Source organism: Trematomus bernacchii, unplaced genomic scaffold, assembly GCF_902827165.1.
Source record: "Trematomus bernacchii unplaced genomic scaffold, fTreBer1.1, whole genome shotgun sequence".
Taxonomy (NCBI): domain Eukaryota; kingdom Metazoa; phylum Chordata; class Actinopteri; order Perciformes; family Nototheniidae; genus Trematomus; species Trematomus bernacchii.
This window is the reverse complement of record NW_022987705.1, coordinates 7,787,002-7,814,623: the sequence shown is the minus strand read 5'-3', so window position 1 is coordinate 7,814,623 and position 27,622 is coordinate 7,787,002. Positions and strand designations below refer to the sequence as shown.

Sequence of the window (27,622 nt, the reverse complement as noted above, 5' to 3'; positions counted from 1 at the left end):
GTTTCTTTCCTGTCGAGGAGCGTCACGTAGTTGTCCAGTGCGTCTCCTCAGAAACTCCACCGGTTCGCAGGGACTATCATTCAAAGGAATACCAGCAGTGGAGCAGCAGGAGTGAGACCACACAACAGAAACCGGGAACCAGGGACAAGGGGTCTCCCCAAAAACCTGAGGTGAGCTGTGTGGGCTATCTTTCCTAGTATGAGTGTCGGTGCTGCAGTGGGGTGGGGGGGGGGGGAGAGGTGCGTCAGCTTCTCCACTGCACTGCTGGGGAGGACTGAGTGCCACCCCACCAAAAAAAACATAAAAATACAGAGTCGGACATGGTGATAATGCACTTTCCCTCTGAAGGAGCAGATCTTGAGTCCTGCATGGCAGCTGCACTTTAAGAAGCACGTTGCACATTAACCTCCCCCCTCTCCCTCCCTCACACCTCCCACGCACCTGCCAGCCTATGTTGCTGTGTTTATGTGTGTTTGTGTAGTTTATATTTACGATCCGGTTTATTAACGATAAAGCGACACACAGAGAGGCTTCATTCTGGGACTATTTAGGAGAGGCTGTGGGGGGGGAGGAGCGGCCCGGGTGGGACAGTGCAGTTTGTCATGTCTATATTAGGAAAGTGGCAGTGTCATTCTTTCGCTCTGTGTCGACTCTCCAGAGCCATGGAGGGCTATCTCATTAACCTGAGGCAGAATTAAAGGAGCAGGTCTGAGGTTCTCAAGATTTCATTTACTTTAACTTCCATCACGTATTTTTGTTTCTATCTTTTTATTTAAGTGCGACTATCTCCACTCGGGGGTGAATTTATAAGTCTATTTTAGCTTCTATATCTCTTGCACAATGTTCAAACTTTTACTTTGAATTCGTTCTGGCTTTCAACTGCCAATATCTGTGTATATACAAATACAGAAATGTTACAGATTTCCCAAAGCATTTACCCTTATCCAATACCAGTGGAAGCTTCAGGGATATATTTTATCAAATGTTTTATGTAAGATCTTGACTTTTCAAGGATTTTTTCTAACTAGACCACAATAAAGCCATTTAAATGTTTAAATCAGATGTCAAGGCAAATAGGGAATCCTTTGTCAAGTTCAAAATACATTTGGTTTGTAAGAGAAGTATAGTTTTGATTAATGCTCTTGAGCATCTCATTTATGTGGGGGAGAAAGCACAGGATTAACATATTGTTGATACAAGTATCTCATCTGACATAGTATGAATGATATTGTGCTCTCCCTGATAATCCCCACAGCAGGGGACTGAAGTGGTCTCTGGAATGTAAATCTCTCGATAACAGAGAGCTTCCAGGAAAGAAACGAGAGCTTCTGACCTCTCATCAGACTGGTTGAGTCATGTATCCCACAGTCTTTGGGTTTAGATTGAGGCTACATAATGTATATTCCATTGTGAAGTTAGATTTTTTAATTTTTTACCTTATGTTAGGCAGAGCGGGACTGTAAGTCGAATCTTTTAATATTCTCCTTGGGAATGTATCAAATGTGTGTTATTGAATGTAACTGCTGCCTTGTGTTGTGCGCTGCCATATTTTAAGTTCTCTCCCTCTTCAACCTGCTCTGTGTCTCACTGCTCTCTCTGTTGTTTGGCCATCACATAGTGTTCAGTGGGACAATCATCTATAAATATCTGCAGTGGTGGCAGGCACTGTTATAGAATATCCCCCCTGTTTTTTCTGTGAGGATTACTGTCTCTCTGGCCGGTCCCTGGACAGCCGCAGGACAGCAAGTAGTCGGTCAACAAACACATTGCTAAGTTCATTATTCAGAGAAATGCAGGGGGTTATTTAAAGCACCTGAAACCTTGGCTTCGATTCAAAGTATATCCATACAGCATCAAATATTCAAGGCTAAATATGCAACATCAAGGGTAAACAACATCTTCAAGTATTATTTATTGTGAGTTTAGCATTTCAAATCTCAGTTTACCAGGGCTATGTGTGTGTGACTTTTATCTGACTGACAATTACATTAACAACCCATTGATGGACATTGATTCTGATTGAATGTTGATAAATCCTTATTGGTGCATTGATGTAAGTGAAATCACATTTACAGACTGAGTCCTGTGTCAAGTTAATGACAATAAGTAGTATCTCTGATTAATGATTGCAACTTTGACAGATAATAGTGTGTTCATATCGACCTCTTCCTTCATCGTAACAAACTTAATGATCTAAAAGAGCCTTTAAAGTGTATTGATGGTTATACAGTATGAATTGTATCCTGTATTAGTCAGTTGGTTTAACAGTGTTTCTGAAGTGAATGTAATTATGAGTCAAGTAGAACTATACAAGAAATAAAGTCCTTACTAGCATCATATAGATCATCTTGTATCTATTTTATATTCATTCCAATATGAATGAAATAAATACCAAAGAAGTGTGAACTGCCCTTGCAAAATAAAAGCCTTCAAAGCACCACAGAGTAACAGAGTCAATCTTCACCCCTAAAAAACGAATGAAAACAAAACCAACTTGCTCATAACAACGCATCAGGTGAGAGTTGCTGCTCAGAGAGAACACACTTATAAACATTTTACCCCAGCCTGCCTCAATAACAAAGAACGTGGCATCCTACATACTGTATAAGTGAACGTAAAACATGAAAAGTACAGGTTGTGTGTACACAATGTGTAATAGTGTCACAACAAGCTCTTCTGGGCGACTGTGGCTGCGAGGGAGTGCGGTCGTCTTTCAACCAGAAGGTTGTGGGTTCGATCCTAGCCCATGCAGTCAACATGTCGATGTATCCTTGGGCAAGATACTTAACCCTGAGTTGCTCCCGATGGCATGGCCAACGGTGTGTGAATGTGTATGAATGTTAGTTCCTAGAGTAAGGTACACTGCTCTGTATGAATGGGTGTGAATGGGTGAATGACATGTAGTATGTAAAGTGCTTTGAGGGGTCTTAAGGACTGGATAAAGCGCTATATAAGTACAGTCCATTTACCATTTCTGCTTTAACCATTTATTTGGTCTTGGGCAGCATTTGTTTGGTAAATCTGATTAAATGCTTTTTCTGAAGTTTTTTTTTTCCCCTATTGAGATATTCTTTTCAACGAAACACAGATCGATTCATTCAAAATCAAACATTCATAGCCATATTTGCCCAACATGAATAAATAGTATGTCATTCTCTGCTGGTGATTTGCAGTGTTAGTTATATTTGGTTTAACAGTTTGGTTGCTGACATTTTTTATGAATGTTAAACATTATACCGTCTCCTATGCCATTGTTTTTTATTTGTCTTACTTTCAAGTCCTACCCACTCATCCTCTCCCTTCTCTTGTTTCTTCCTCTTCTCTTCCTCCTCCTCTCCTCCACTTGCCACAGCCATGAGTCGCAGCATAGTGCGGCAGAGTAAGTTTCGCCACGTCTTTGGCCAGACGGTCAAAGCTGAGCAGGGTTACGATGACATCCGTGTTTCCAAGGTGACGTGGGACAGCTCCTTCTGCGCCGTCAACCCAAAGTTCCTGGCGGTCATCGTGGAGTCGAGCGGTGGAGGAGCGTTCCTGGTGCTGCCCCTCGTTAAGGTCAGTGAGGTCAAATAAGGAATCATTTCAGTGTCTATGATTCAGTGTCACTTTGAAATCTGAACGTGTACATGCTTTGATAAATGTTGCAAATGCTCACTTACAGTCATATGAAAATCAATCCTATGCCTTTGCTTATACTTGTTGTTTGGATTACTTCATGTGCTCAATAGGCAAGGATGTTGGTGCTACAATAAGGTATACCAAAAATGAAATGTGGCTCATCATCATAGATTAAGAAAAACATTTCAAACTTGTGATGCTGCAGAGTGAATGTGGAAAAGATTATAGACAAAACTCCTAGTATTAAGATATTGTTTTGAGTAATATAATATATTTCTGCCCTACTGTCTCTATAGATGGCATGTCGGTCTGACTGTCAGTGGATCACTCAAACATCTTACTTAAAGGGGACCTATCATGCAAAATGCACTTTTGTACGTCTTTTATACATGAATATGTGTCCCCGGTGTTCCAGGGAACTCACCAAGTGTCAGAAAACACAACCCTCTCTATTTTCCTCCATACCCAAATCTCTACAAACGGGGCTGCAACGGATCTGATAAAAACTGATCCAGATTTGAACACTGTCCTGACGTCAGGACAGTGGCGCTACGGCTATTGGGCCAACTCCACCAATCAGGAGGAGACAGCCACGGCCATTGCCATTCGAAAGCGCTGGAGACGCTGTAGTACATATGCCAGGCCTGTAGATGGTGCTGTTCTCACAGAATCAGCCCTTGCAAAAACAGAGCTAACATTTTTCAAATTGAGCGAAATGAGGCATGGCTAAAATGCATGATCTGTTTGGTATTTTGAAGAAAAAAAAGTATAAATATGCCTTATACTGTATAGGTATGGTCCTACACTATATTATTCAAATATAGCATGATAGGTCCACTTTAATAATGGATGTATTGACATAAACATTTCATATAGCTATTCATGGTCTCCATAGGATACATCCTATAAACTTAATCCTCTAACTTTCCCTCTAGAACTAACATCCCGTCACTTCAAAATGGTTGTTTTCAGTGTTGTGGTTGATGAAGCAAATACCTGCAAAACTATTGACAATCCATCAGTTATAGATGTACTTGTTAGCTTGGTGCTCATTAGATAAGATGTTAAACATGGTTAACATTAAACCTGCTAAACATTGGCATGTTAGCATTACCATTGTGAGAATGTTAGCATGTTAGTATTTAGCTCAGAACATCACTGTGGCTAAATACTCACAGTCACTAACATATCTGTAGACTAGAAGGAGATGAACAATAAGACATTAAGATCATAATTGTGCATTCTTTCAACACAACAACAGAAAAGTGTGTTTTCTATGTATTTGACTGTATGTTGAAATAAAATGTAGTCCATCTTTCGTGCTCATCTTTGCCAATCCCAGCTATCTTTGTCATGCAAGAGACAGGGTTAACAAGGACATAAAATAAGAGAGGGAGAACTATACAGGGAAAGATAAAGAAAAGTAAACATAGTTTGCTTTTCTCTTGTATAGCACAGTATATAACTTGCTAGCTTTATTGCTTAGTTTCCGAAGCTCATGCAAGGTAAAGCAAAGAGGAAAACTGAAATCTGTGCAGCCACTTCAGATCGTTGTACTTTTGTGTGACGGATATTAAAATAAATGATACATCCTTGACATTTTACAGTACAGTGCATCTTCTAAACTGCAAACACCTCACAGTCGTTTCACTATGCTGCCAGATCTTGCATCAGATTCCTAGACTAAGCTCCAGTGGTGTTTGAAGGCTCGTCTCAGTAACCAAACGTTCTCTGATGTTTAGCTATAAGTAGATACAAGAGGATCGATGTTGCATGACATAATCAGCTGTAATGAGGAGGGTGAAGAGAAGGACTCCCAACGCTTTGGCAGACAGCTCTGTACTGAGGTCACATTTTCTCATGCAACCCCAGATACAAAGAAAAGGCTGTGTCATCCTTATAAAACTTCTTGGAAGAGAGAAAAAAGGTGCTTTGGTTAATTCAATGCAATCCTTTTTTTTAAACTTGATTTTGTTTTCCTTTCTTGGCAGAGACTAAAATATTAGTTTCTAGCTGTAATGTTGGGAAAGACTTGCAAAGGACATTCTTTCTATAAGGAAAAGCAACAGATCAGATATTTAAAGATGTGATGCTTCATTGTGGCTCGGAGACTCAACATCGCCTTAAAACAAACCATGGAGATCCTAAAGAAAAAAATTAATTTGTCTTAATATTTTATGGTTAAGGGAGATAATATTTTAATCTATTACCAGGTTAGATATGCAGCTCCAGTGACCCTATCTAAGTAAAAGAGATTTCCAGTGTTGTATGTCACGTTTGATGCATTTATGCAAAGCTAAAATTGCTTTGAGTTTTGTTTTGATATGATGAAAATAGTGATCTAAAAATCAATACTTAAAGGTAGGGTAGGTAAGTTTGAGAAACCGGCTCGAGATACACTTTTTGTTATATTCCATGGAATGCTCTTAACATCCGATAGCAATGAATATCTTAAAGGTGGGGTAGGTAAGTTTGAGAAACCGGCTCGAGATCGCTAGAATTTGAAAATACACAACCGGAGAAAATCTGCCACTTCCTTATAGAGCCCCTCCTCCAACACACACGAACGCGCACATGACCAATGAGGGCACGAGATAAGTTTGTGCACAGATGGAAGGCTGACAGGCAGGTAGGCCATCCAGTTATTTTAGCCGGGCCGGCTAAAATGATTGGTCGTACTTTTTACAGTATTACGGCTTCCACAGATGACATTTTTTTATGGATTTTTTGTCAAAGCACTTAAGATATTCATTGCTATCGGGATGTTAAGAGCATTCCATGGAATATAACAAAAAGTGTATCTCGATCCGGTTTCTCAACTTACCTACCCCACCTTTAAGTGCTTTGACACAAAATCCATAAAAAAATGTCATCTGTGGAAGCCGTAATACTGTAAAAAGCACGACCAATCATTTTAGCCGGCCCGGCTAAAATAACTGGATGGCCTACCTGCCTGTCAGCCTTCCATCTGTGCACAAACTTATCTCGTGCCCTCATTGGTCATGTGCGCGTTCGTGTGTGTTGGAGGAGGGGCTCTGTAAGGAAGTGGCAGATTTTCTCCGGTTGTGTATTTTCAAATTCTAGCGATCTCGAGCCGGTTTCTCAAATTTACCTACCCTACCTTTAACTGCTGAAGTTGATTTAATCCCTCATCCTCTCAGCCTTACACTTTTGTTCTGAAATTGATGATTTACCTATTTAGTTTTCTGATTGTGAGACGAAAGCTCCACCTCCTTCTTCTAATTTATAGTTCTATGGGTTAAGTTGATGTGATAAGATTTCAGTAAGATTTGTTAAGTGTTTATAAACCCTGCTTCTTTTTGGGTAGCAGCTTCACACTCCGTCCAGTTAGCTGCAGATCACAGCTCATGGTGTTACTCTCCAAATAACCTCTGACGCTGTCACGCTGCTATAATCAGACAAGTCTGTAGCAATTTAGTTGCCCAGTGAGTAGCCTGCACACAGCAGGCATCAGTGCTGCTAACACCACCAGCCAATCACAGTCCAGCATTATGAGAAGTAAAAAGTTAATTGACTCCAGTCGGAAGAATACTGCTGTTTGCGTAATAACAATATTGGAAGAATGTTCATATTTTAAAATCCACAAGAGTTATGGTAGAGTTATATTTAGACTAGAGGTAGGAATGATCAGAATTTTGTTCCCTTTTTGAGATTAATCGTTTGAATTTTCATGGCTATAACAAGGACATCACTGCTGAGTGTCATCAACATGCCAGCAGTGATAATTAGTCACAATGAGCTTTTTGGAGATGGTTTGGATGTGATTATAAACTGTAGTCATGGTGAACAGACATGCTATTAATACACACCAACGTGCTCTCGCCCTCCATCAGCCCCCCCCCCCCCTTCAAGTCCCCAACAGGCCAGAAGAAAAACTCCCCTTTCAGTGCCCCGTTGCTCAGCTATAAATACACTCTCCTGGGGTGTGTGTTGTATGTGTGCGGAGGGAATTATATCTCAAAAGTTGAAACACATGTTCACACTATAGGAACAGGAAAACATGGAATAACTTGGACCTGACATCGTTTTTTTTGTTTAGTTTTTTAGTATACACCATATTGAAAGAAAAATATTCCCTTGAAGTCCACCATAATGCGTCAAGTGTTTTGTGGTTTCAGGAGAGAGTGGCCATCGACAGATCTTAAGATTTGTGGGTCAATCAGCTGCCGGTCAACAGCAACAGTCTCTGTGCCTGAATGTTGTTTTCATCCCTTAAAGTTATACCGTCCTGACACGATGCATATTTCCTATAAACAAACCTTCCATGTATAGTCAGTGTGGGCAAGAAAGTGTGGGTCAAAAGAGCCAAACAGAAAAGATTTGCCCCGCCATGACCCACTAACAGGATAAATCCTTTGTAGACTTAACAGAATGTATAGCATGTACGAAAAACTCATTGCAAGGACCAGTTTTCTTGTATCATATGATTTCAATCAGCAGATGTAGTTATTAAGGTGTTGAAGCTGCTCAAATGATCATTTTTCCTGAGCACTTTAAGGACTTTTTTTCCATGTTGGCTTAACATTTTTGAAATTGAAAAAAGAAATATTTGATCATAGGAATAGTACTAAACCACTGTAAGGTCCATTTGGAAAAACAAGTACAAATCTAACATAAAACAAGGATATTCAAACATCCACATTTTCACTAAGCAAACTATTTGCTGTGTGATGCAATAAAATCCAGGAAATAGTTACCGAAATACTCTTACATATAACTTTACATGTAAAAAAACCTTCTCTTTTAGCTTTTAACCTACATTTTTTGATGTTTCTTGACCTGCAAATCACCAAATCAACGGCTTTTCACTGTTTCCCCCTTAGTTATGACAAAAGGATGCTGGTAAGTTGTTGTATATTTACATCTAGTCCTAACTCAGTCCTGTGTCTCTGCTGCTGTGTGTTGCAGTCGGGTCGAGTGGATAAGAACTACCCGCTGGTGAACGGCCACTCTGGACCCGTCCTCGATATCGACTGGTGCCCTCATGACGACAATATCCTGGCTAGCTGCTCAGAGGACACTACTGCTATGGTAATATCAGTGTGTCTGTGTGTGTGTGAAGAAAAAAGTTCTAAGTGGGAGCGAGAATCTGCAAATGCATGTGGAGGAGTTTGTTGTTCGGTGACTCAGATAGCTGCCGTAGAGGTCATCTCAGTCTGCTTGTTAAGTGAGTGAAGTGAGTCATCAGTGTGTCTACCTGTCTGTCTACCTGTCTGTCTGTCCACCCACCTGTTCCGTCTCACCTCTTCATAAGTCTGTTTGTCATATATTTTATTTCATGACAAGTTGGTCTGCAACAAACTTTTCTCGGTACAGCACTGCTGCTTCACCTGCTGCCCAAACCTGTCCATGTTTTTTTGTATTCGTGTGTAGGTGTTTGACATGGCAGGACTTCTTTTTACATTATAAATCCTCCTGAAACTCTCTGTTCAATGATATTTTCCTGTGCATAGGTTAAGTGATTTGATGATGTTTCAGCATTATCTTTTAAGGCCGGACAACATCAGGATGTTAAAACATGTAGGTCATGTAAACACACACACACACACACACACACACACACACACACACACACACACACACACACACACACACACACACACACACACACACACACACACACACACACACACACACACACACACACAGTTATTTTAAACCTGGTTGAAATAAACTGCAGAACTCTGTAGCTCTGAATCTCATCACATAGATCAGTCAGCAGGGGTCACCGTGAGGCCTGGATTACAGGAGGTGATAGAGAAAGATGAAATATTTTAACTCTGCATTAGTATTCATGCATATAACGTGTAGAGAGACACTTTAGCTGATTGTAAAATCCTGCAAAATCCGTTTTTTTCTGATAAACAATCGAGAACAAGACAAATCAATATAAGATATTCAGTACGCTATGATGTTAAACCCAAAATCCTTGCATTGGCGACCGAGAACAAGCTGACATTATGCATTTTCGCTTTAGAAATGACTTGTCAAATAGTTGTGTGTGTTTCAGCATGTGTCAATAATAAAAAATGCATAATGACATGTCTGTTGATTCAGCACAGTTGTCACTGTGGACACATTTGCCCACATTTGTTCAACGACATCGCAGGAATCTTTGTGCGATGCATGATTGAATCGCTTCTCCTCCCAAGGCAACAGCTGCTTGGATGCTGTTAGAGTTCTTTGTGTGTGTGTGTGTGTGTGTGTGTGTGTGTGTGTGTGTGTGTGTGTGTGTGTGTGTGTGTGTGTGTGTGTGTGTGTGTGTGTGTGTGTGTGTGTGTGTGTGTGTGTGTGTGTGTGTGTGTGTGTGTGTGTGTGTGTGTGTGTGTGTGTGTGTGCTTTGTTTATGTCCAGCACACAGACAGACAGTTGCAGCTGTCCAGTTTTGGCAGTGTTGCCGCTGTGGAGCAGAAAGGTCATAACGGTGATGTCATTCTCCTCAGTTCACTGATACGGATCATTGTGTCATCTGCAAAGGCTCATAAGAGTTCAGTGTGCATGTGTTAGCATATAGGGATCAATCAATGATCTACTGTATGGCTGTATAATTAAAGAGGCAACATTTCAACAAACTGTACTGACATTAATTGGGAAAGAGTCTCTTATGTCAGCTGTGTTGTTTGTGTGTTTGTATTATACACAGTGCTTGAATTGGGCCGGTACTCACCGGTACGCAATACCGGGACTTCTGATTTTTACCCATCTGCGTACCGTTACTTCTTACAGCGTACCGGCACCTCATGACACATCTAGGTAGCATATTTGTTGCGTTTATTCCCCTGTGTCCTCCCTGGCAGCTCCATTGATTCCCTCTCTCCTTTCCTGCTGAAAGATGCATGAGTGTACTTTCATTTAACCAGCCGCCATGAGTCAGGCTTTAGCCATATCCGCTGCCTTTCATACGTACAGTGAGCCTGTCTAAAATATACAGTAAAGACTAAGAGACAAACCCACCAGCATTATAGGATATACTATATGACCTGATGCAGGCACATGTATAGGCTACGTCATGTTCTCTATGAGAGCCCCGGACACCTCCCTGATTAGTCCTGGAAAAACATGCAATTTCTGAACGTTACAGTAAATATTCTGTTTAAAAAAAAAAAACTTTTCCTTGTCTGTTAAAGTTTTTTTGTGTTTCTTTTGAATTACTGAATCAAAGATATGAGGATAAGGATAGAGGGAGTCGTATGTTGTACAGATTGTATAAATAAAATTGACTTGAAACAGTTGCTCATTTAGAGTACTGGCACCTTTTTTATTCCAATTCAAGCACTGATTATACAATTACATATACATTACACAGTATCATTTTAAAGGGCTTTTCAGGTATCTCTTAGACACAATATCATTACATTAGACCTTTCCAGATAGAAATTGGAGATTGCAGACCTCCGCCAATGCCTTTTCCATAAAGGACACTTAATGCTTGTATCTTTTCCAACATGGGACCAAACCAAATCAGAAACGTTGTCTCCTTGGATAAAGGGACGTTCTTTTGTTGTTTTATTACATAATTTTATGTGTGAAATGTTCCACATAGTGTGGGCTGGGACTGGCATTTCAAACCGTTTCGAAAATAAATAAATTGGAATGGAGGGAAATCTGTTAAATATGAAAAAAAGGAAGTCATGCAATTGTTTTCAAAAAAATACTAAATGTATAATTATGAGCTAGTGTTGTTGGCAGCTTTAGATGAAACGCCTTAGTAGGCCTGTTGGAGTTGCACACAGTTGTGGACATTAGTAGGTGGGTGTCATTGGTTGTCACCTTGACTACGAAGAAACAGAAATGTATCTCTGCAACAGTCACCGCCAGTAAATCTATGAACCAATCGTAATGAAGCAGTAAATCTGTAGTGTGCTGAGGGTCATGTAAAATGAAAGACGGGCCTTTTTAACTATCATATGTAGTCATCAAGTAGTTGTGAAGTTTACATTTAAATTTCAACAAAAGTCGAAAAAAACATAGTATATATGTTGGAAAAAAGGCCAAAGGACAAGTATAGTACGTTTGAGTATACTATGTTGGAAAAAATAAAAGTGTCATAATTTAGTTGTATAGAGTATAGTTTGTTGAAAAAAGTCATAGCATATACGTTTTAAAATTGGATGAATAATAAAAGTAAGCTGACACAGAATCAGATTTTTCTTCGTCCCTCCTCTCTAGGTGTGGCAGATCCCAGATCACTCGCTGACCCGCCCCCTCTCCGACCCCGTGGTGGTGCTGGAGGGTCACTCCAAACGAGTGGGCATCATCACCTGGCACCCCACTGCACGCAACATACTACTCACTGCGGGTAGGACACACACACATTGTTGTCTTCCAAGTCTTTTGTCTTATGTAAAAGTGTGTGAATACATTCAGATCTTTTTCTGTAACTCCAGGCAGTGATAACCTGGTTATAATCTGGAACGTGGGGACGGGCGAGCCCCTCATCACCATGGACGACCACCCAGACCTCATCTACAGCATCAGCTGGAACCGAAACGGCAGCTTGTTTTGCACCACCTGTAAGGACCGGCGTCTGCGTGTCTGCGACCCCCGCAAGAGGGACGTGGTTGCGGTGCGTGAGCAGAAAATATTGATATATACACGCTTCACAATATAGTTAATTCTAACACCACTATCAGAGTTCTTAAAAAATATGAGTATATTATATTTAATATGTATATTTACTGATATAGTAAAGGAACAATTAAGATAACAGATAATGACATTTGGGGAAATACACTAACATTGGCTTTCTGTAGAGAATTGATGAGGCAAATCCCTCCCCTTTTAAAGGCCTTGAGAACAAATATTTACAGTAATCAATGGCAAGAGACTACTTTTTTATCTTGTTTAAATTGAGGCATAAATAACACATAAATATTATAATTTTGCAAGTCAAGAGGCTTGCAGTAAGTTTTTCGTAGTAACATTAAGTTTGTGTAAAAGTTTTCAGTGAACCACATCTCTTGTCTCGATTCTTTAATTTAAAGTTGAATTGAATAAATCGTCAGGACCTCCAGACACAGTGAGACACAAAACCATTCAACAACATTGAAACTTACTTTACCCGTGATTCTAAACACATACATCAATGCTGTCGGCTGAGTTTAAATGAATCCCTAAAAATCCTGAAAAAAGGTTGCTCATAGTTTCACTTGTAGTGACGTCTGACCCTGTGCCGACCAACAGGAACGTATGGCTCCACATGAGGGGATCCGGCCAATGAGAGCCATCTTCACCAAAGACGGAAACATCTTCACCACAGGGTTCACCAGGATGAGCCAGAGAGAGCTCGGACTCTGGGACCCGGTAACAAACAAATACATCTAACATAAGCTCATCTATATCATAAGGAGAAGACATGTACAATCACTTACATGCATTTACACAACACTTTTTCTTCATTGTTTTTACTCTCCACAGACAAACTTTGAGGAGCCAATCGCACTGTTGGAGTTGGACACAAGTAATGGAGTGTTGTTACCGTATTATGATGCAGATGCGAGCATGGTCTACCTCTGTGGAAAGGTACAGACGCATTTGATTTACTTGTCCATAAATGCTTCATAAATGCAGATTGATTGTACTTGCAGCCCTATCAATGATACAGTTTTGACTAGGTGTGTTTTCTGTGTTTGTGTGTAGGGGGACAGCAGTATCCGTTACTTTGAGATCACAGATGAGCCCCCATTTGTTCACTACCTCAGCACCTTCAGTAGTAAGGAGCCCCAGAGAGGGATGGGCTTCATGCCTAAGAGAGGTGTGGACGTCACCAAATGTGAGATCGCTAGGTAAGACACTGATGGTTCACTCCAATACAGATGTTGCATGAGAGAGGTGAAGCTTAAAGTGCTCACTATCTTTCCTCTTAACAGTAAATGTTTACATTATTGCAGTGTGTATGATAAGTTAGAGCGTTTGACTATCAAGTGCCTTACACTCTCATCATCACTGAACTGAGACCATGTTCTCACAGTGCATGATACCATCTTAAACGTTTCACATTAAAAGTATCAATTGAAATCATGTGTGACAACGACTGATGCGTCTCTTTTCTCTCATCTCTTAGGTTATTCAAGCTCCTGGACAAGAAGTGTGAGCCCATCACAATGACAGTGCCCAGAAAAGTAAGCCTGATCATTCTCTACAAGTTTCTGACTTGAAAGGAACTTAGTACATACAATTAAGTAAAATGTTTGAGGTGCTTTTACTAACCACTGTATATACTGTACATTGAAAAACAGAAAAACACATCTGTCTTTTATTTATTCACCTCTGCACCTCTCTTCCAGTCGGACCTCTTCCAGGACGACCTGTACCCGGACACAGCGGGGCCCGAGCCCGCCATGGAGCCTGAGGAGTGGCTGAACGGCCGCGACGAAGACCCCATCCTAGTGTCTCTAAGGGGGGGGTATGTGGCGCACAAGACCCGGGAGTTCAAAGTGTCAAAGAAGAACGTGCTGGACTCCAGACCAACCACCCGACGCAGCGTGTCCACTTTGGACACCAACAATCTGCCGGTAAGTTGTGGCATTCGCTAAAGTACCACATAGAGAATAACCTGTGTATGTATATAGAATATTACATTAATGTATTGTTGCATACAAGGGCCAATTTGGGATTTTAATGCGACATTTTTCATGTTATTGTTGACATACTATACTACTGTATGACTTATTTTCTTATTTTTTGAAATACCATTATGATTTTTGTTTTATATTTTTCGACATACTATACTATGACTTATTTTTCAGATATACTGTACTTTTACTTTTTTTATATTTTTCGACATACTATAAAAATACTTTTTCCATTATATTTTTTGACAAATTTGGAGCGCCACCTTCACCAAGGCGATCAAATATATATACACTGCATATATATACAATTGTACATTACTTGTGTATTCTAATCTGTGTTCATTTAAGTTGCCACCTAAGCTTTACTGCTTTTGATCTGATTATGTTGCACAGTTTTGCGATTCACTCTAGCTTTGCAACCGTTACCTGAATGCACCATTCCTCCTGAACATCTGCCTCTCTGTTTAACATGTTTTCTGTTTATCTCTCCTCTATTCATACCTGCCCACAACCTTTTTCCCTAAAGCTCCCTTCTTTGTTTTGGTTTATTTCTCCTAGTTGCTCACTGTCCTTGACCTATTTTTCCTCTCTTTTTCTTTGTCCCAAATTCTCCGCTCCCCGTCACTGTCTTTATTCCTTCCTTCTTCCCTTTTTTCTTCTCTTCTTTCTCTGGCGGTCCAGCCTGAGTTGCTTGGGAGGTTGTTGGAGGAGCTGCAGAATCTGAAGGCCACAGTTTTGTCTCAGGAGAAGAGAATCTCTGACTTGGAGAATAAGCTTTCCCAGTTCACTAATGGCACTGACTGACGTGAAACATGCGTCTGAAGAACTGGTCTACATCTCAAAAATATGTATCTATACAACTATTATAGAAATACATTTCCCTTGTTTTTTTTTCAAGGAACCAGTCTCCTAAATACTCCAACAGTGTAGCTCCTTTAAAAAAGGTACCATTTTGTAAAAATATGAATGTGGACATTGTCCATGCAAATAGACAGTCAAACTAATTTGAACAAATAACATCCATAATGTGTAATTGTTTGGCAGTTTTTCTACATAATCCTCATTCCAGCTCTAACACAATATACCTTTACTGCTATGGCAAACATATTTGTAATATATAAGTCAAGAATGAGAAGAGTACAAAAGTGGAGTGAGGGAGCTGCAGGTTAGAGGGACGTGTGCACGTTGGGTTGAAGGTCTGAATGAAGTCAGCATTGTGAACACTTTTAAACAATACTGTCACACCGTAGTAAAAATCAAAAATACTTTCTGCTTGGAATGGTTTGGCTTTTGGTAAGTTGCATTGACAAACTAACATCACGCTAAACAAATCTAAATGCTTCAGTAAGAGACAATCACCGACCAGTTTATTTAGACTCTTTGAAAACTCTTCAAAATGTAAATAGTGATAAAAGGAAACAGGAGAAAAAATGTTGAACTTGTAGCAAATTGTGAAAAGCCAAATGTTGTGTGTTCTGTAAAGCAATAGACACATTATGACAACAATAAAAATCAGTGTTTTTTAAATAGTTCTGCCTCTTCAGTTTGTTGTTACAACATTTTCAATCAAACAATCCTGATAAGAAATGACAACCTGCCATTCAGAGGTGGGGACACTTTCCAGTCCATCTTTATATGACAGTCTGCATGTAGACTGTTTTTTCCAGTGAGCCTCTCTCTTCAGTTGTAGTGTTATGATTGGGTCATAAACAGAAAGACATGCATTCACTGTACAGAAGGCAGAAAATAGGCCCCAGGATTTACAACAGCAGTCATAAGCCTCAGCAACCAGCGAAACACAGCATGATATATCCACAAAATCAGTTTGAGGGAAGCTTCATTACTTTTTTTTGCCACAAGGGGGCAGATCAAATCCAAAAAAGATAGGGAATTATGAATTATGTTATACTGAAGCACATTATTTCTGAATGCAGCCCAAAAAGAATCAAGAATGAAACAAATGTATGTATGCAGACACTCAATATTGTAAGTAAGTGTTAACAACATCTAGCCTTTAACACATCAATCTGAAACAAGGTCATCAAACCACCTGAAAACCACCATGTTTTTCTTTTGTCTCTTTTTTGGTCTTCACAAACTCCTAAATAAATGTGTGTTTGCTACATATTTCACTGTATCACTTACTTTGTGTTGCTACACTAAGCTAACAGTTAGCTTCTGGTATCCGGTTTGGGTAAGTTTGCAACTTTAGGGAACACTGGGTTTAACTTTGATAACCAAAACCAGTTTATTGCTGCAAACTCTGATGATGAAAATAAACCAGACTGCAGGATAATATAGTCAATTGATTGAGTGTTTGTAGAAGTAGAAACCTAGATTATTGCAGCTTTCATTATTTGCCCTAACACCACTACGATTAGACAAAGAGACCCCTGAGTCACTTTGGTGGACAGAGAATTAGCGTAAAAACAGATGTCGACATTTCCCACTCTGTCCACAACCACCAGCTCCACATTAGGCGAACAACAAGAAGCATTGTAGGAAACCAGTGTTATTTGTTCATTTCCAGCAGCCAGGCTAGTGTTCAAAGTCCCGTTGCCCTGTCTGAGAGTAACACTGTCAACACCTGAGCCTCCTTCCCCATCAGTCACCTGGACAGAGAGCTCCCACATTGACGAGCTGCAGGAATCAGAGCAGGTGGACTGCAGGCTCAGCAGCGTACACACCGGCGGAGCGAAATCAGTCACCTATGGGAAGAAAATGATTTACATCAGCGAGTTCATCAAGAAGGGGAAGAAGGTAACGATGTAATTCATTCAGTTTTCTAGCAATGGAATATAAGTAAGTACATTTTCTCAAGTATAGTATACATTTGTATCTGTACCTAACGCAAGTATTTACATTTGCTAAGTCAAGAGGAGGTCGGCTGATTATTATTCAACAAATGGTTGAAGTGATCAGTGCTTTTTGTGCCATAGGCTTCCATACAATGACTATGGATGACATTTGTATGGCATAGTATAACATGACATTTGACATGAAATCCTACCTTTGTAAATGAAGATCAGGTCAGCTGAACATGCAAACATTTAAATATGCCTACAGGCATTCAGCGAAGGAAAAAGCTCAAATAATAAATAAATATTTACACAGGTTTAAAATATTTCAAGAAATTCATGTTTTTCCAGTAATAAGATACGGAGGTTCTCTCCCGATAATCACAGACCACAAATATTTGTATGAGTAAAAGTGACTCTTCAGTGGGAGTTTTACCGTGTTAAAGACAGAGAAACGCATCACCACATAGTTTGTGTCTTGGCCCCCCGGAGCCTCGGCCTCGATGGTCAGGGTGACGTCGGTCCCAGAGGGGGTGTTCAGAGGAGCGGAGAGGGTCACCGTGTCGTTGGCTCTGTTTCCAGCTTCCAGGAACAAACTGGTTGGAGACGCTAAGTCAAAAACCTCGGTTGTTAGTGGCTCGGATGGAAATGTTTCCCTCTATTTCGTGGCTCATCACTGAGAAGGGCACAGAGAAAGGGGTTCCTGGTTCCAGGATGCTACTTGAATCAGCCTAAAGACAGAGGGAGTCAGACAACAGTCAGGTTCTGTAGCAATGATTCAAGTGGACATTTACATGCAGGCTTGGGGAGTAACAAGATTAAGTAATCAGGATACAAAGAGTAGGAACTGTATTCAATTACAAAAAAATCAAGTAAACAGATGACTGTTACATTTTTTTTAATTGAGATTACTAGCAGAATTACAGTGTGACATTAAGAAATAAAGATACATATATAATAGGTAGACAAACTGAGTGAATTTTCTTTTTGGCTACTTTCATTCTTTTAATATATTATGTTTTTAAATGCAGTAGACAAAAAAACTGTGTATACTTTTAATTAAAGTTTTAAACTAAAACAGCATTTGTTAACTTAAGTATAATGTAGGCCTTGCCTTAATTTAAGATGACACATTGATCTGTTGTCTTACATTATACACTACATAAACATCTGACTGATATTTTTTTACTTTTGTTTTGATTTGCTTTGCATTTCATATTAAGGTCATCCAAAAGTTACAGGTTACATTACTTTTATATTATGCAACTTAGATTAGGTTACTCATAAAACATGTTGACATGTAACTAGTTATTGTAATGGTTTACAGTTTTAGAGTAACCCTCCCAACCCTGTTTACATGTTTAGTTCCACCTCCTCTCATGTGTGGTGTTTGTGTGTCACAGTGTTGGTCTGGGATGGGTACTCACAGTGATCATCAGATTAGAGGCTCTGAAGTTGGTTGATGACTGCCTTATGAATACTATTGGTCCATTATTCCCCTTCACCCGCACCACAAACTCCTCTGATGGGATCCTGTCGACGAGAACTAAGAAGTTCCCGCTCCCCTGCGACTCCACGACGCCTTTAATCTCTCCTGACCCCGACGATTCAACCAGAGCAACTTCTGTCACCGTGGCAGAGTCACTCCCCGTTAAAGACACCAACAAGCTACCGTTGACACCTTTTTTAAAACAAAAATGATCATGTTTGAATTGACAATGTTATTTTATATCTGCATATCTTCAAAGTAACATCCTAACAGTTTCCTTTACCCGCTCTGGGACGTGTGTCAAGAGCATCATATCCTGGGAACGGGCCCTGAGAGACCTCCACAAAGTCAAACAGGAAGTCAAAAGGACTCTGACCTGCAAATCAAAAGTTGTGAGAAAAAAGGATTAGTGTACATATACAGAGTTTCTTTAAAAAAAAACTTTCGACAAAGCTAAAGCATGATACTTGAGTTTTCAATCTGTATTCCAAATTATATGGATTACCACTACCACAAAATCATCTTAAAGGTGGGGTAGGTAATTTTGGAGAAACCAGCTCGAGTGCGCTAGAATTTGAAAATACACAACCGGAAAAAATCTGCCACTTCCTTACAGAGCCCCTCCTCCAACACACACGAACGCGCACATGACCAATGAGGGCACGAGATAAGTTTGTGCACAGATGGAAGGCTGACAGGCAGGTAGGCCATCCAGTTATTTTAGCCGGGCCGGCTAAAATGATTGGTCGTGCTTTTTACAGTATTACGGCTTCCACAGATGACATTTTTTTATGGATTTGTTGTCAAAGCACTTAAGATATTCATTGCTATCGGGATGTTAAGAGCATTCCATGGAATATAACAAAAAGTGTATCTCGAGCCGGTTTCTCAAACTTACCTACCCCACCTTTAAGTACTTTGCCAATAATTGACAGATAACATTTAGGATGATTTTGTCCTCATGTATGAACTCAAAGCTTTGTGTTGAGCTACTGTATACTTTAATATTCTGCCTTTAATCTTTGTTCATTTGACAAGGGGTTCAAATATAAACCGGAAATTAGAATATGGATGGGAAACCCAATTATTATGCTTTGGCTTTATGAGAGTCTAAAGTGATGCCAGCTGTTCTGTGAAGCTGTACTTAGGCAGGTGTTTTGATCTAAATGCTAACCTCAGCATGCTAACATGCTCACATTGACAATGATAAAATGTTTGTCCTTTAAATTAAGGTACTAATTGAATAGCACTTAAAACATGCAGCTGAGCTGCCAGGCTTAAGGTAATGTGTTTAGTTAACACATAAAATATTGCTGGTAGTCTCACCTATGACCTTCAGAGTGTACGGATTAGTCGACACCATATTCATTGTCCACAGTCCGACTTGTTTATCAAGCTGCAGAGTCTGGAAGTTTCCGACTGACCGGGATGTAATGATCAATGATCCTTTTGAGTTTGTGCTTTGCTCAGATTCACCTTCAAAGAAAAAACACCAACAAGCAGGAAGGAAACAGTTACAATCATTTTCAATTTTTGTTGCTTTTATTGCAACATTTTTGCAAAGACCAATTTCTCTTTTTTTGTACATCATTTGGATTTTGACTGCAAACACATGGTTTATTAAGCTACTTTACAGCATGTTTGCATGATCTCCTCAGGTCATACTATAATATGACTTTTTAATGTAAAAAAGTACATAAAGTAATGAATCAAAATACATCTAAACCAGCAGGTTTTGTTAAACTGGATAGCGGATGGTAGTCTGTGGTTGTTCTGAAATTACATCCCAATGACTTAAAATGCACTATGACTTACTGATGATGAAATGATGCACATAATGTGTTGAGTGTTATCATACAGAGTGTGACAGTTATTACCTGTGGGGCTGGTGAGAGTGAAATTGATGGAGCGTCCAGTAATGTAAACTATAGGGTTCATTATTGTTTCATCAACCATAAAGGAGAACGTATCGTTGCTGCCTGGGCTCCTGGCTGCCTGCAGTAGGGTCACCTGAGAAATACCATTACCTTGGTTGGTTATTAGCTAATGGTTACACAACCCAAACAATCGTTATGACATCATAAAGTGTCCACAATCTGATCAGCTCATTTTCAGACAGGTTTTTATATAAATGGATCAGGACAAAAAGAGAGCGAATCTTTTTTCCTGAAACTCTTTACACAGAGGGGACACATGTTGATGTATAACATACATGAAAAAGTGGATTTTGCATAATAGGTGACTTTTAAAAGATCTTTGTGAGATTACCAGAGAGGAGCTGGAGGACTGTGTGATGATGCTGGTGGCCACAGGGAGCTCACTCTTTGTGACTTCTATAGCCAGACCTCCTGAGTCAGCCTCTGACTCCGAGATCCTGTTCAGTTCCCCGTCACTACGTGTCTTACGGTTGAGCACTGTTGAGCCAGAAATCATGAAGTTCACCTGATAGGAAACAAATCAGGGGAAGTAAAACAAATCAGAATGTCCAAAAGCAGCCATTAACCTGAAGAAAAAGGACTACAACATAATGAATATCTGCCAATTGACCTATCATTGATGAGTCTATAAGATGCCATTACAGTGATTGTCCATTTCTTCCCGGACCAGAGCCTATTAAAAATGTTCAGTTTGCAATCTTAACAGGGAAACCAGTTAAATACTTAGATCTGCAAAGCTGGGACCAGATGATTTTCTCTTAAAATACTGAACACAATTGATAAATGATCAGAATCACAACTACTGCACGAGTTCTCTGTTGATCAACTAATTGTTGCAGCTCTGCAATGTGTCATTGATATAGTGCTATTGCCACTCTTGCCACATTAAATCAGTGCACACCTCCAAGCGTTGTATACTGTATTTAGATAATCATCGTTAACACAAGACAAAAAATCATTCAAGAAAATATGTAAGGACATTTTCACAAGATCGCAATTCTTTAATGACCAAACATGAGTTAACACTCACCACTGTTTGTGTCCGCTCTATGAGTGCGATCACTGTGCTTTTCAGATGTTTGTCTTTGGCAGGTGCATCGGTGAAGAGGAAGATCTCAGAATTTGAAGGAGCGCTAGTTAAAGCCAGCTGTAAGAGGAAGACAGTATTGAACAACATGGATTGTTTTTGTTAAACATAACATGTGAAGTTATTTAGGTCATAGCCACACATCTCAGCACCTGAAGCCCTGAAAGACTCAGTTCCTCATCATCTCCTCCTCCGGATGCTGATAGGGAATTAATAGCCTTCTTGAAGACATTTGGGTCTGTAGTCTTTACGAGCGGCCCAAAATCTGGAGTTCATGTGGAGACAGGAGAAGGAAAACACCTCAATGATGCTTGTTCTTTTTACATCAACACAATGTGAAGCATACTGTGATTTTACCTGGATCGTTGAAAGGAACAAGAATGTAGAGTGAGGGCGCGTCTTCTGTTCCCACTCCACTGTTGATTATAGAGGAAGTGACAGCCTGCACTGCATCGATGTCATCGCTCATGCTTTTTGTCGTGTCGATCACGAAACAAAGAGCTTTACTGGATCCTTTGGAGATTCCCATCATTCTGAGTGATGAAGAAACAAAGAGATAAGAGAAGATCCCATTGGCAGTTTTACACATAACTGCAACATGCAGAATGGGGTTCTTACTGGAGGAAGGGTCTGATCCCAGCAGCCCCCCGAATGTCCTCCAGTAGCTCACTGGTGGCAGCTACAGCCATATTTGCTGCTGTCATGTGGAGGTGTCCATGGCTGGAGTCTAATGTGTCTTTGTTGATCCCACCTTTAGGTTCGGTGTTGCTTGTTTGATCAACTGGTCCTCCATGACTGCATTTTCCTTTTGAACATCAAGAAAGGAATAAATGCAGTGCTGCACGATGCACAAGCATTACTAAAATATGATGCAAAATGTGTTTTAGGTTAAGAAATGTGTATCCAAAACATTTTTTTAAGGACATTACTGAACTGCTCTCCTGATACTAAGACATTTAACTAAGTCTTTGAAATGTTGTTGACATAACCTTTGTTGAAGAGTCAACTACTCACCATCAAAAATATAGATCTTACATTGAGGTGGAAACTTTGGGAAGGCGATACAACTTCTCAAATGTAATAAACTAGTAATAATTCTGAGGGTATAATGTTGATTGAAATGAATCACCTTTTGGTTTGGTTGACACGATAGGCACTAAACCAAAATATCCAGAGGTCAGTATCCCCTCCTCTATGATATCCTCCAAGATGTTGTTCCTGCAGTCGTCTCCGTCACAGTTTCGGCATGTTGCCCTGCTTTCCTCTGAGGAAAAGTTAATCAAGAAAGATTTTTTTGATAACGTTTTTTCATGCTAAATAACTTCACAATAATCACACCCAAGCTGCATTCTTTGTCAGTGCTGCACAGATAAACCGCTCATACCATCTCTTTACCTGCTATGTTTCCAATGCTGGTGTCAGATCTGATCAGATTAGGGTTTGGAAATATGTTGCCCAGTTCCACCCAGTTACTGTGACTGTAGAAGTCCTTCAAGATGGCAGAAGGTGATCAGGGTTACTAAAATGTTCTCTTCTTTTAAAAGTGAATTTGTAGTGTTTTTAAAGTGATGATAAATACCTGTAAAGGATGTAAAATCTCTCCCACTTTCTGCCTTGCTGCCTCAAAGTTGTCTTGCTTGTTGTTTGCTTTGATGACCCTTATTCCCTCAGTGATAATTTTCCTTCCTTGAACAAACATTTCCTCATCAAAGTGGAAGCTGGCATTTAAGGCATGACGGATGTCCACCCGTATATTCCTCAGTATGATGAATGTAATGGCTTGGCGGAAACTCTTGGAGGACTTTGGTGTTCTGCAGGCTTCAGCAACAGTCATTGCAGTGAAAGGCTGTGTCTAAACACAGTGTCAACAATTATTACAATAAATTACATAATATAACAAATAATTTCTAAAAAACCAACTTCAGCTGAGGGTATTCTTACAGGTAACGTGAAGTCCGCCCCCTCAGCTTTGGCCAGCTCACGGCACGCCTGCACGGTGGCATTTAAGATGGCTCTCTCTGTGATTTCCAGGTGATTCAGAGACTCTCCTGGCAATATGGCAAACCCCAGAGCTCCAGGTATCAGGAGCAGGAGACCAAACGCAGCCAACCATGGAGACATGCCTCCTTAACCTATCAAAGAGCCTGAGGACAAAAGAAACGCATCTATTTAACTCAACCTTCCTCTGTCGTTTCCCCTGTGGGACTGTAACAGCCCTTTTTTTTTCTTCTTTAAAGTGGACCTATCATGCTATATTTGAATAATATAGTGTAGGACCATACCTATATAAGGCATATTTATACTTTTTTTTTTTCAAAATACCAAACAGATCATGCATTTTAGCCATGCCTCATTTTGCTCAATTTGACAATTTCTAGCTCTGTTTTAGCAAGGGCAGATTCAGTGAGAACAGCACCACCTACAGGCCTGGCATATGTACTACAGCGTCTCCAGCGCTTTCGAACGGCAATGGCCGTGGCTGTCTCCTCCTGATTGGTGGAGTTGGCCCAATAGCCGTAGCGCCACCGTCCTGACGTCAGGACAGTGTTCAAATCTGGATCAGTTTTTATCAGATCCGTTGCAGCCCCTTTTTTAGAGATTTGGGTATGGAGGAAAATAGAGAGGGTTGTGTTTTCTGACACTTGGTGAGTTCCCTGGAACACCGGGGACACATATTCATGTATAAAAGACGTACAAAAGTGCATTTTGCATGATAGGTCCCCTTTAATTCAACCAAATCAGCTCTCCATAATTCCTAAAGTCACCAGTCAAATGAATGTAAATGTTTTTATTTATTTTTAAACTGAGAGTGTTATGTTTACATGGATTGCTGATTTACTTGACATCAATTGTCAGCATTGATTAGTACACTATACTATCAGCACCTCTGTGAGGGCACACACCCCCTTACTAACATCTGGCTAAACCCTTTGTTTGTAAAGATAGGATAGTGGTGGTCTAACTAGGTGGGCTGAAGATCGGAAGGTTGTGAGTTCAAATCCTGCCAGGAACACCACCACTAGTGCGCCCTTGAGTAAGGCACTTAGCCCTTAGTTACTCCAGGGAGAATGTCCCTGTAATTGGTAATTGTAAGTCGCTTTGGATAAAAGCGTCAGCTAAATGAAATGTAATGTAATGTAATGTAAAGAAAGGTAGGCATTTTAAATGAATTATACTTCTTAAAAATATGTCTAGAAGACACACAATCATGATATTAATCACCATTTCCTGCGTTCAGTCCTGGGAGCAGTGCTCAAAGGGCGATCACGCCTCCAAAGTACTCCTTATATATGTTGTATGAGTAGGTGGAGTCTCAAATGTCATTGGTCAAGTAATGTAATGCTGGCCAATTACCTTAAAAACTATCAGTTGTGTGCAGATATTGTTTGTTTTTGAAGGTACAATATGTTTGTAGATAAGATAATGAATTGACTCCTTGAGGATGTTGTTAGATGTAGAAACAATGTTTATTTCTCTGTTTAACTGTTCCCTCTCTTTCCAGAGTCATGACCTGATTGGCCAGATTGATTTTTAGCCTTGAACAAAAACATTATTTTACAGAAAGATAAAACTGCCTCTTCACAACAGGCCAGGTGCTGCTCTTTCACCTACAAAAGGAAACATCCCCCCCGGCCTGTTTTGAAGAGGCAGTTTTATCTTTCTGTAAAATAATGTTTTTGTTTAAGGCTAAAAATAAAATGCCTATTTTTTTTCCAAGAAAACCCTCTCCCCTGCACCTCACATTACATCAACCTCAAACTTAAAACTGTTCAATTATAAAGGACACTTGGATGTTTTTAGCTTTCAATCCATGCGACACGGTGATTCTGAATGAGAACATAATTAGACTACACAAATAGGACACGCCTCTTTTAAAATGATTTTCTGTTTTATTACTGTTATGAACATTTAACGGTTGCTTCATCGTCTAAATTATTCTAATGGCTTCCATTTCATGTGACCAAGACTTCACATGAATGCAGCATTGTATTACTACTCTGATAAAACCCTGAAAAAAATCCTCTATAAATGCTTTTTTGGGGAAAAGTTTTACACCATGAGGATCATTTCTTATAATTTCTTAAACATAATTATCACTTAAATGGGTAGGTCAGCAGCACAGAGGTGGAATAACATTGGTGCTGTTTTATTCAAACCATCATTTATTGATGGTTCCTAAATGTCCAAAGTAAAGAATCAGATGTAACTCGTTGTATTTTTGAATTACCCCCAACATTATAAATGAAAAATGTATGGGCTAATTTGCCTGCTTGTAAATATTAAGGTCATTTTGTGCTTCACAAGCCATCTGTCCATCTCCCCTTAAAGAAATGTTTGGTCAGTTTTATGATTAAGATGTACCTTAGTAGCCTAATAGAATATGTATCCACCACAGTAGTTTAAAAAGGACAAGGCCACAGCATACATTTTAAATTCCTCCCAAAAGTGCAAAGGATTACTCAGTAGGTCGCAGACTAAGTAAATAACAACCTTAAATGTTTTTTTGTTTGATCCAGCTTATTCCATAACTTCCCATGCATGTTAGTAGAAAAGATGACAAAGCAGCTTCGGAGCACTGCATGCTGGCTGTAAAACGTTATCAGATGTTGTTCTTGTGTTACAATGCATTGTGCTTTTACAAGAATACATACATTGTAATATGTACTAGCATATTGTAGGAAAAAGTCAAGTAAGTTTTTTTGAATTATGAGTTAAAAGAGTTCTTACCTGGTCTTGATGCTGTCCTGTGGACTTGAAGATGTTATAATGTCAGTCTCTTGGTGCTGCACTGAAAGGGTGGAGTCATGCAGAACTTGTTGAACGGGTGAATAGGTGTGGTAAAAATACTTTTGGAACTCTTTCATTTTAAGGTTTAGGTTTTTTTTATCTTATGACAAAGGTCGTTTTTGAATATGACGTCTAGATATGACTTTTTCATTTCCAGTTATCTTTGCAGAATCATCAACAGTAATTAAAGATTGAATTTCTAATGAACTTTATAAAACCTTTACAAGTCAATACCTGGCAGAAAATGGCAACTGGAATCCATTTGAAATGAAAACACACAATAGTTCCCTGATACAGTGATAGTCAAACCTTTAAAGTCAAGAGCTCTTTCCTTCATTCATCACATTAATATATATTTTTAAATGGTCTCATTTACTGTAATGTTAAAAACTACTATAAACACACATATAAAGCATGTTTTGTTGCATTGACCAAAACAAGTCTTTAAATGTGTTTCTTTGGAAGACAACCTGCACTCTTCTTATCATAAAACGATCTAAACCGTGATGGACCGCTAAACGGTCCATCACAGCGGGTGGAGCTGTGATCCGGAAGAGCTGCGTGTTCTCCGTCAGCAGCAGCTGATCTGATCTCTGATCTCTCTCTCGCGTCCGGTTATACTTCACTCGCGTTTATGTCCAAATCTATCAGATCTAGCTAGTTCTAGTTAATTATATGACTGCCTGCGTGTCAAAGGACCTAAACAATAAGCGTTGCTTGGCAACTTATTAAAAAGATCAGTTCAATGCAACTAATGTCGTCTTAGCGTTATTGCATGATGTTAAAATTGGTTTGCCATGAATTTAGTGATGGATTGTAAACATTTAAGTGTTTCTCAGTTACAATGTTGTTTTAATAAATCAGACACTGATGGGGCAAGGCTCAGGCTGTACTGTACCTCTTTATATAGGCATTTTTTCCCAAACAAATAGTTTTTGCGCTGATCAGGGGGTACTTAGCTGCATTTTTTTTCCAAAGGGGGTAGGCCTACATTATTGAAAAAAGTTTGAGAACCACTGGTTTGGATGACTTGGGTGGGGCATACAATCAAATATTTCTCAGTACATTAACTTCCTCTAGAGCAGGGGTCTCCAACCTTTCTTCATCTGAGAGCTACTTTCAAAAAATGAAAGTGGCCAAGAGCTACTTGCATCACATCGCTTACATTTATTCACATAGCCCTCATCAGTTGAATTAAGCTATACTTTTGTACACGTGTGAAATTGCAATACCTAAAGCTTATCAAAAATCTTAACTTCACATCACCACCTTACAAGCATTTCACTCTTTTGTTAGTGAGATGAATGGCACTG

At 39.7% G+C, this 27,622-nt stretch overlaps 2 protein-coding genes across 2 annotated transcripts; one reads left to right on the top strand and one right to left on the bottom strand.

Moving 5' to 3' along the window:
• Nucleotides 1-10: 10 nt before the first annotated feature.
• On the top strand, nt 11-15,739 carry coro6 (coronin 6). Its single transcript, XM_034139742.1, has 11 exons — nt 11-170; nt 3,353-3,552; nt 8,545-8,667; nt 11,806-11,935; nt 12,024-12,202; nt 12,820-12,939; nt 13,054-13,158; nt 13,276-13,421; nt 13,700-13,757; nt 13,923-14,150; nt 14,892-15,739. Exons 2-11 carry the CDS (start codon nt 3,355-3,357, stop codon nt 15,012-15,014), a joined length of 1,410 nt encoding a protein of 469 aa, XP_033995633.1. The 5' UTR covers nt 11-170; nt 3,353-3,354; the 3' UTR covers nt 15,015-15,739.
• LOC117490138 (von Willebrand factor A domain-containing protein 7-like) lies at nt 15,561-26,347 on the bottom strand. Its single transcript, XM_034139721.1, is given in 17 exon segments — nt 15,561-16,918; nt 17,445-17,636; nt 17,638-17,739; nt 18,436-18,689; nt 18,781-18,873; nt 19,824-19,973; nt 20,375-20,507; nt 20,766-20,939; nt 21,465-21,581; nt 21,674-21,786; nt 21,879-22,054; nt 22,140-22,326; nt 22,651-22,785; nt 22,917-23,010; nt 23,101-23,373; nt 23,463-23,665; nt 26,250-26,347. Coding segments are annotated over 16 exon segments (2,748 nt in total). The 5' UTR covers nt 23,643-23,665; nt 26,250-26,347; the 3' UTR covers nt 15,561-16,543.
• Between the last annotated feature and the right edge of the window lie 1,275 nt (nt 26,348-27,622).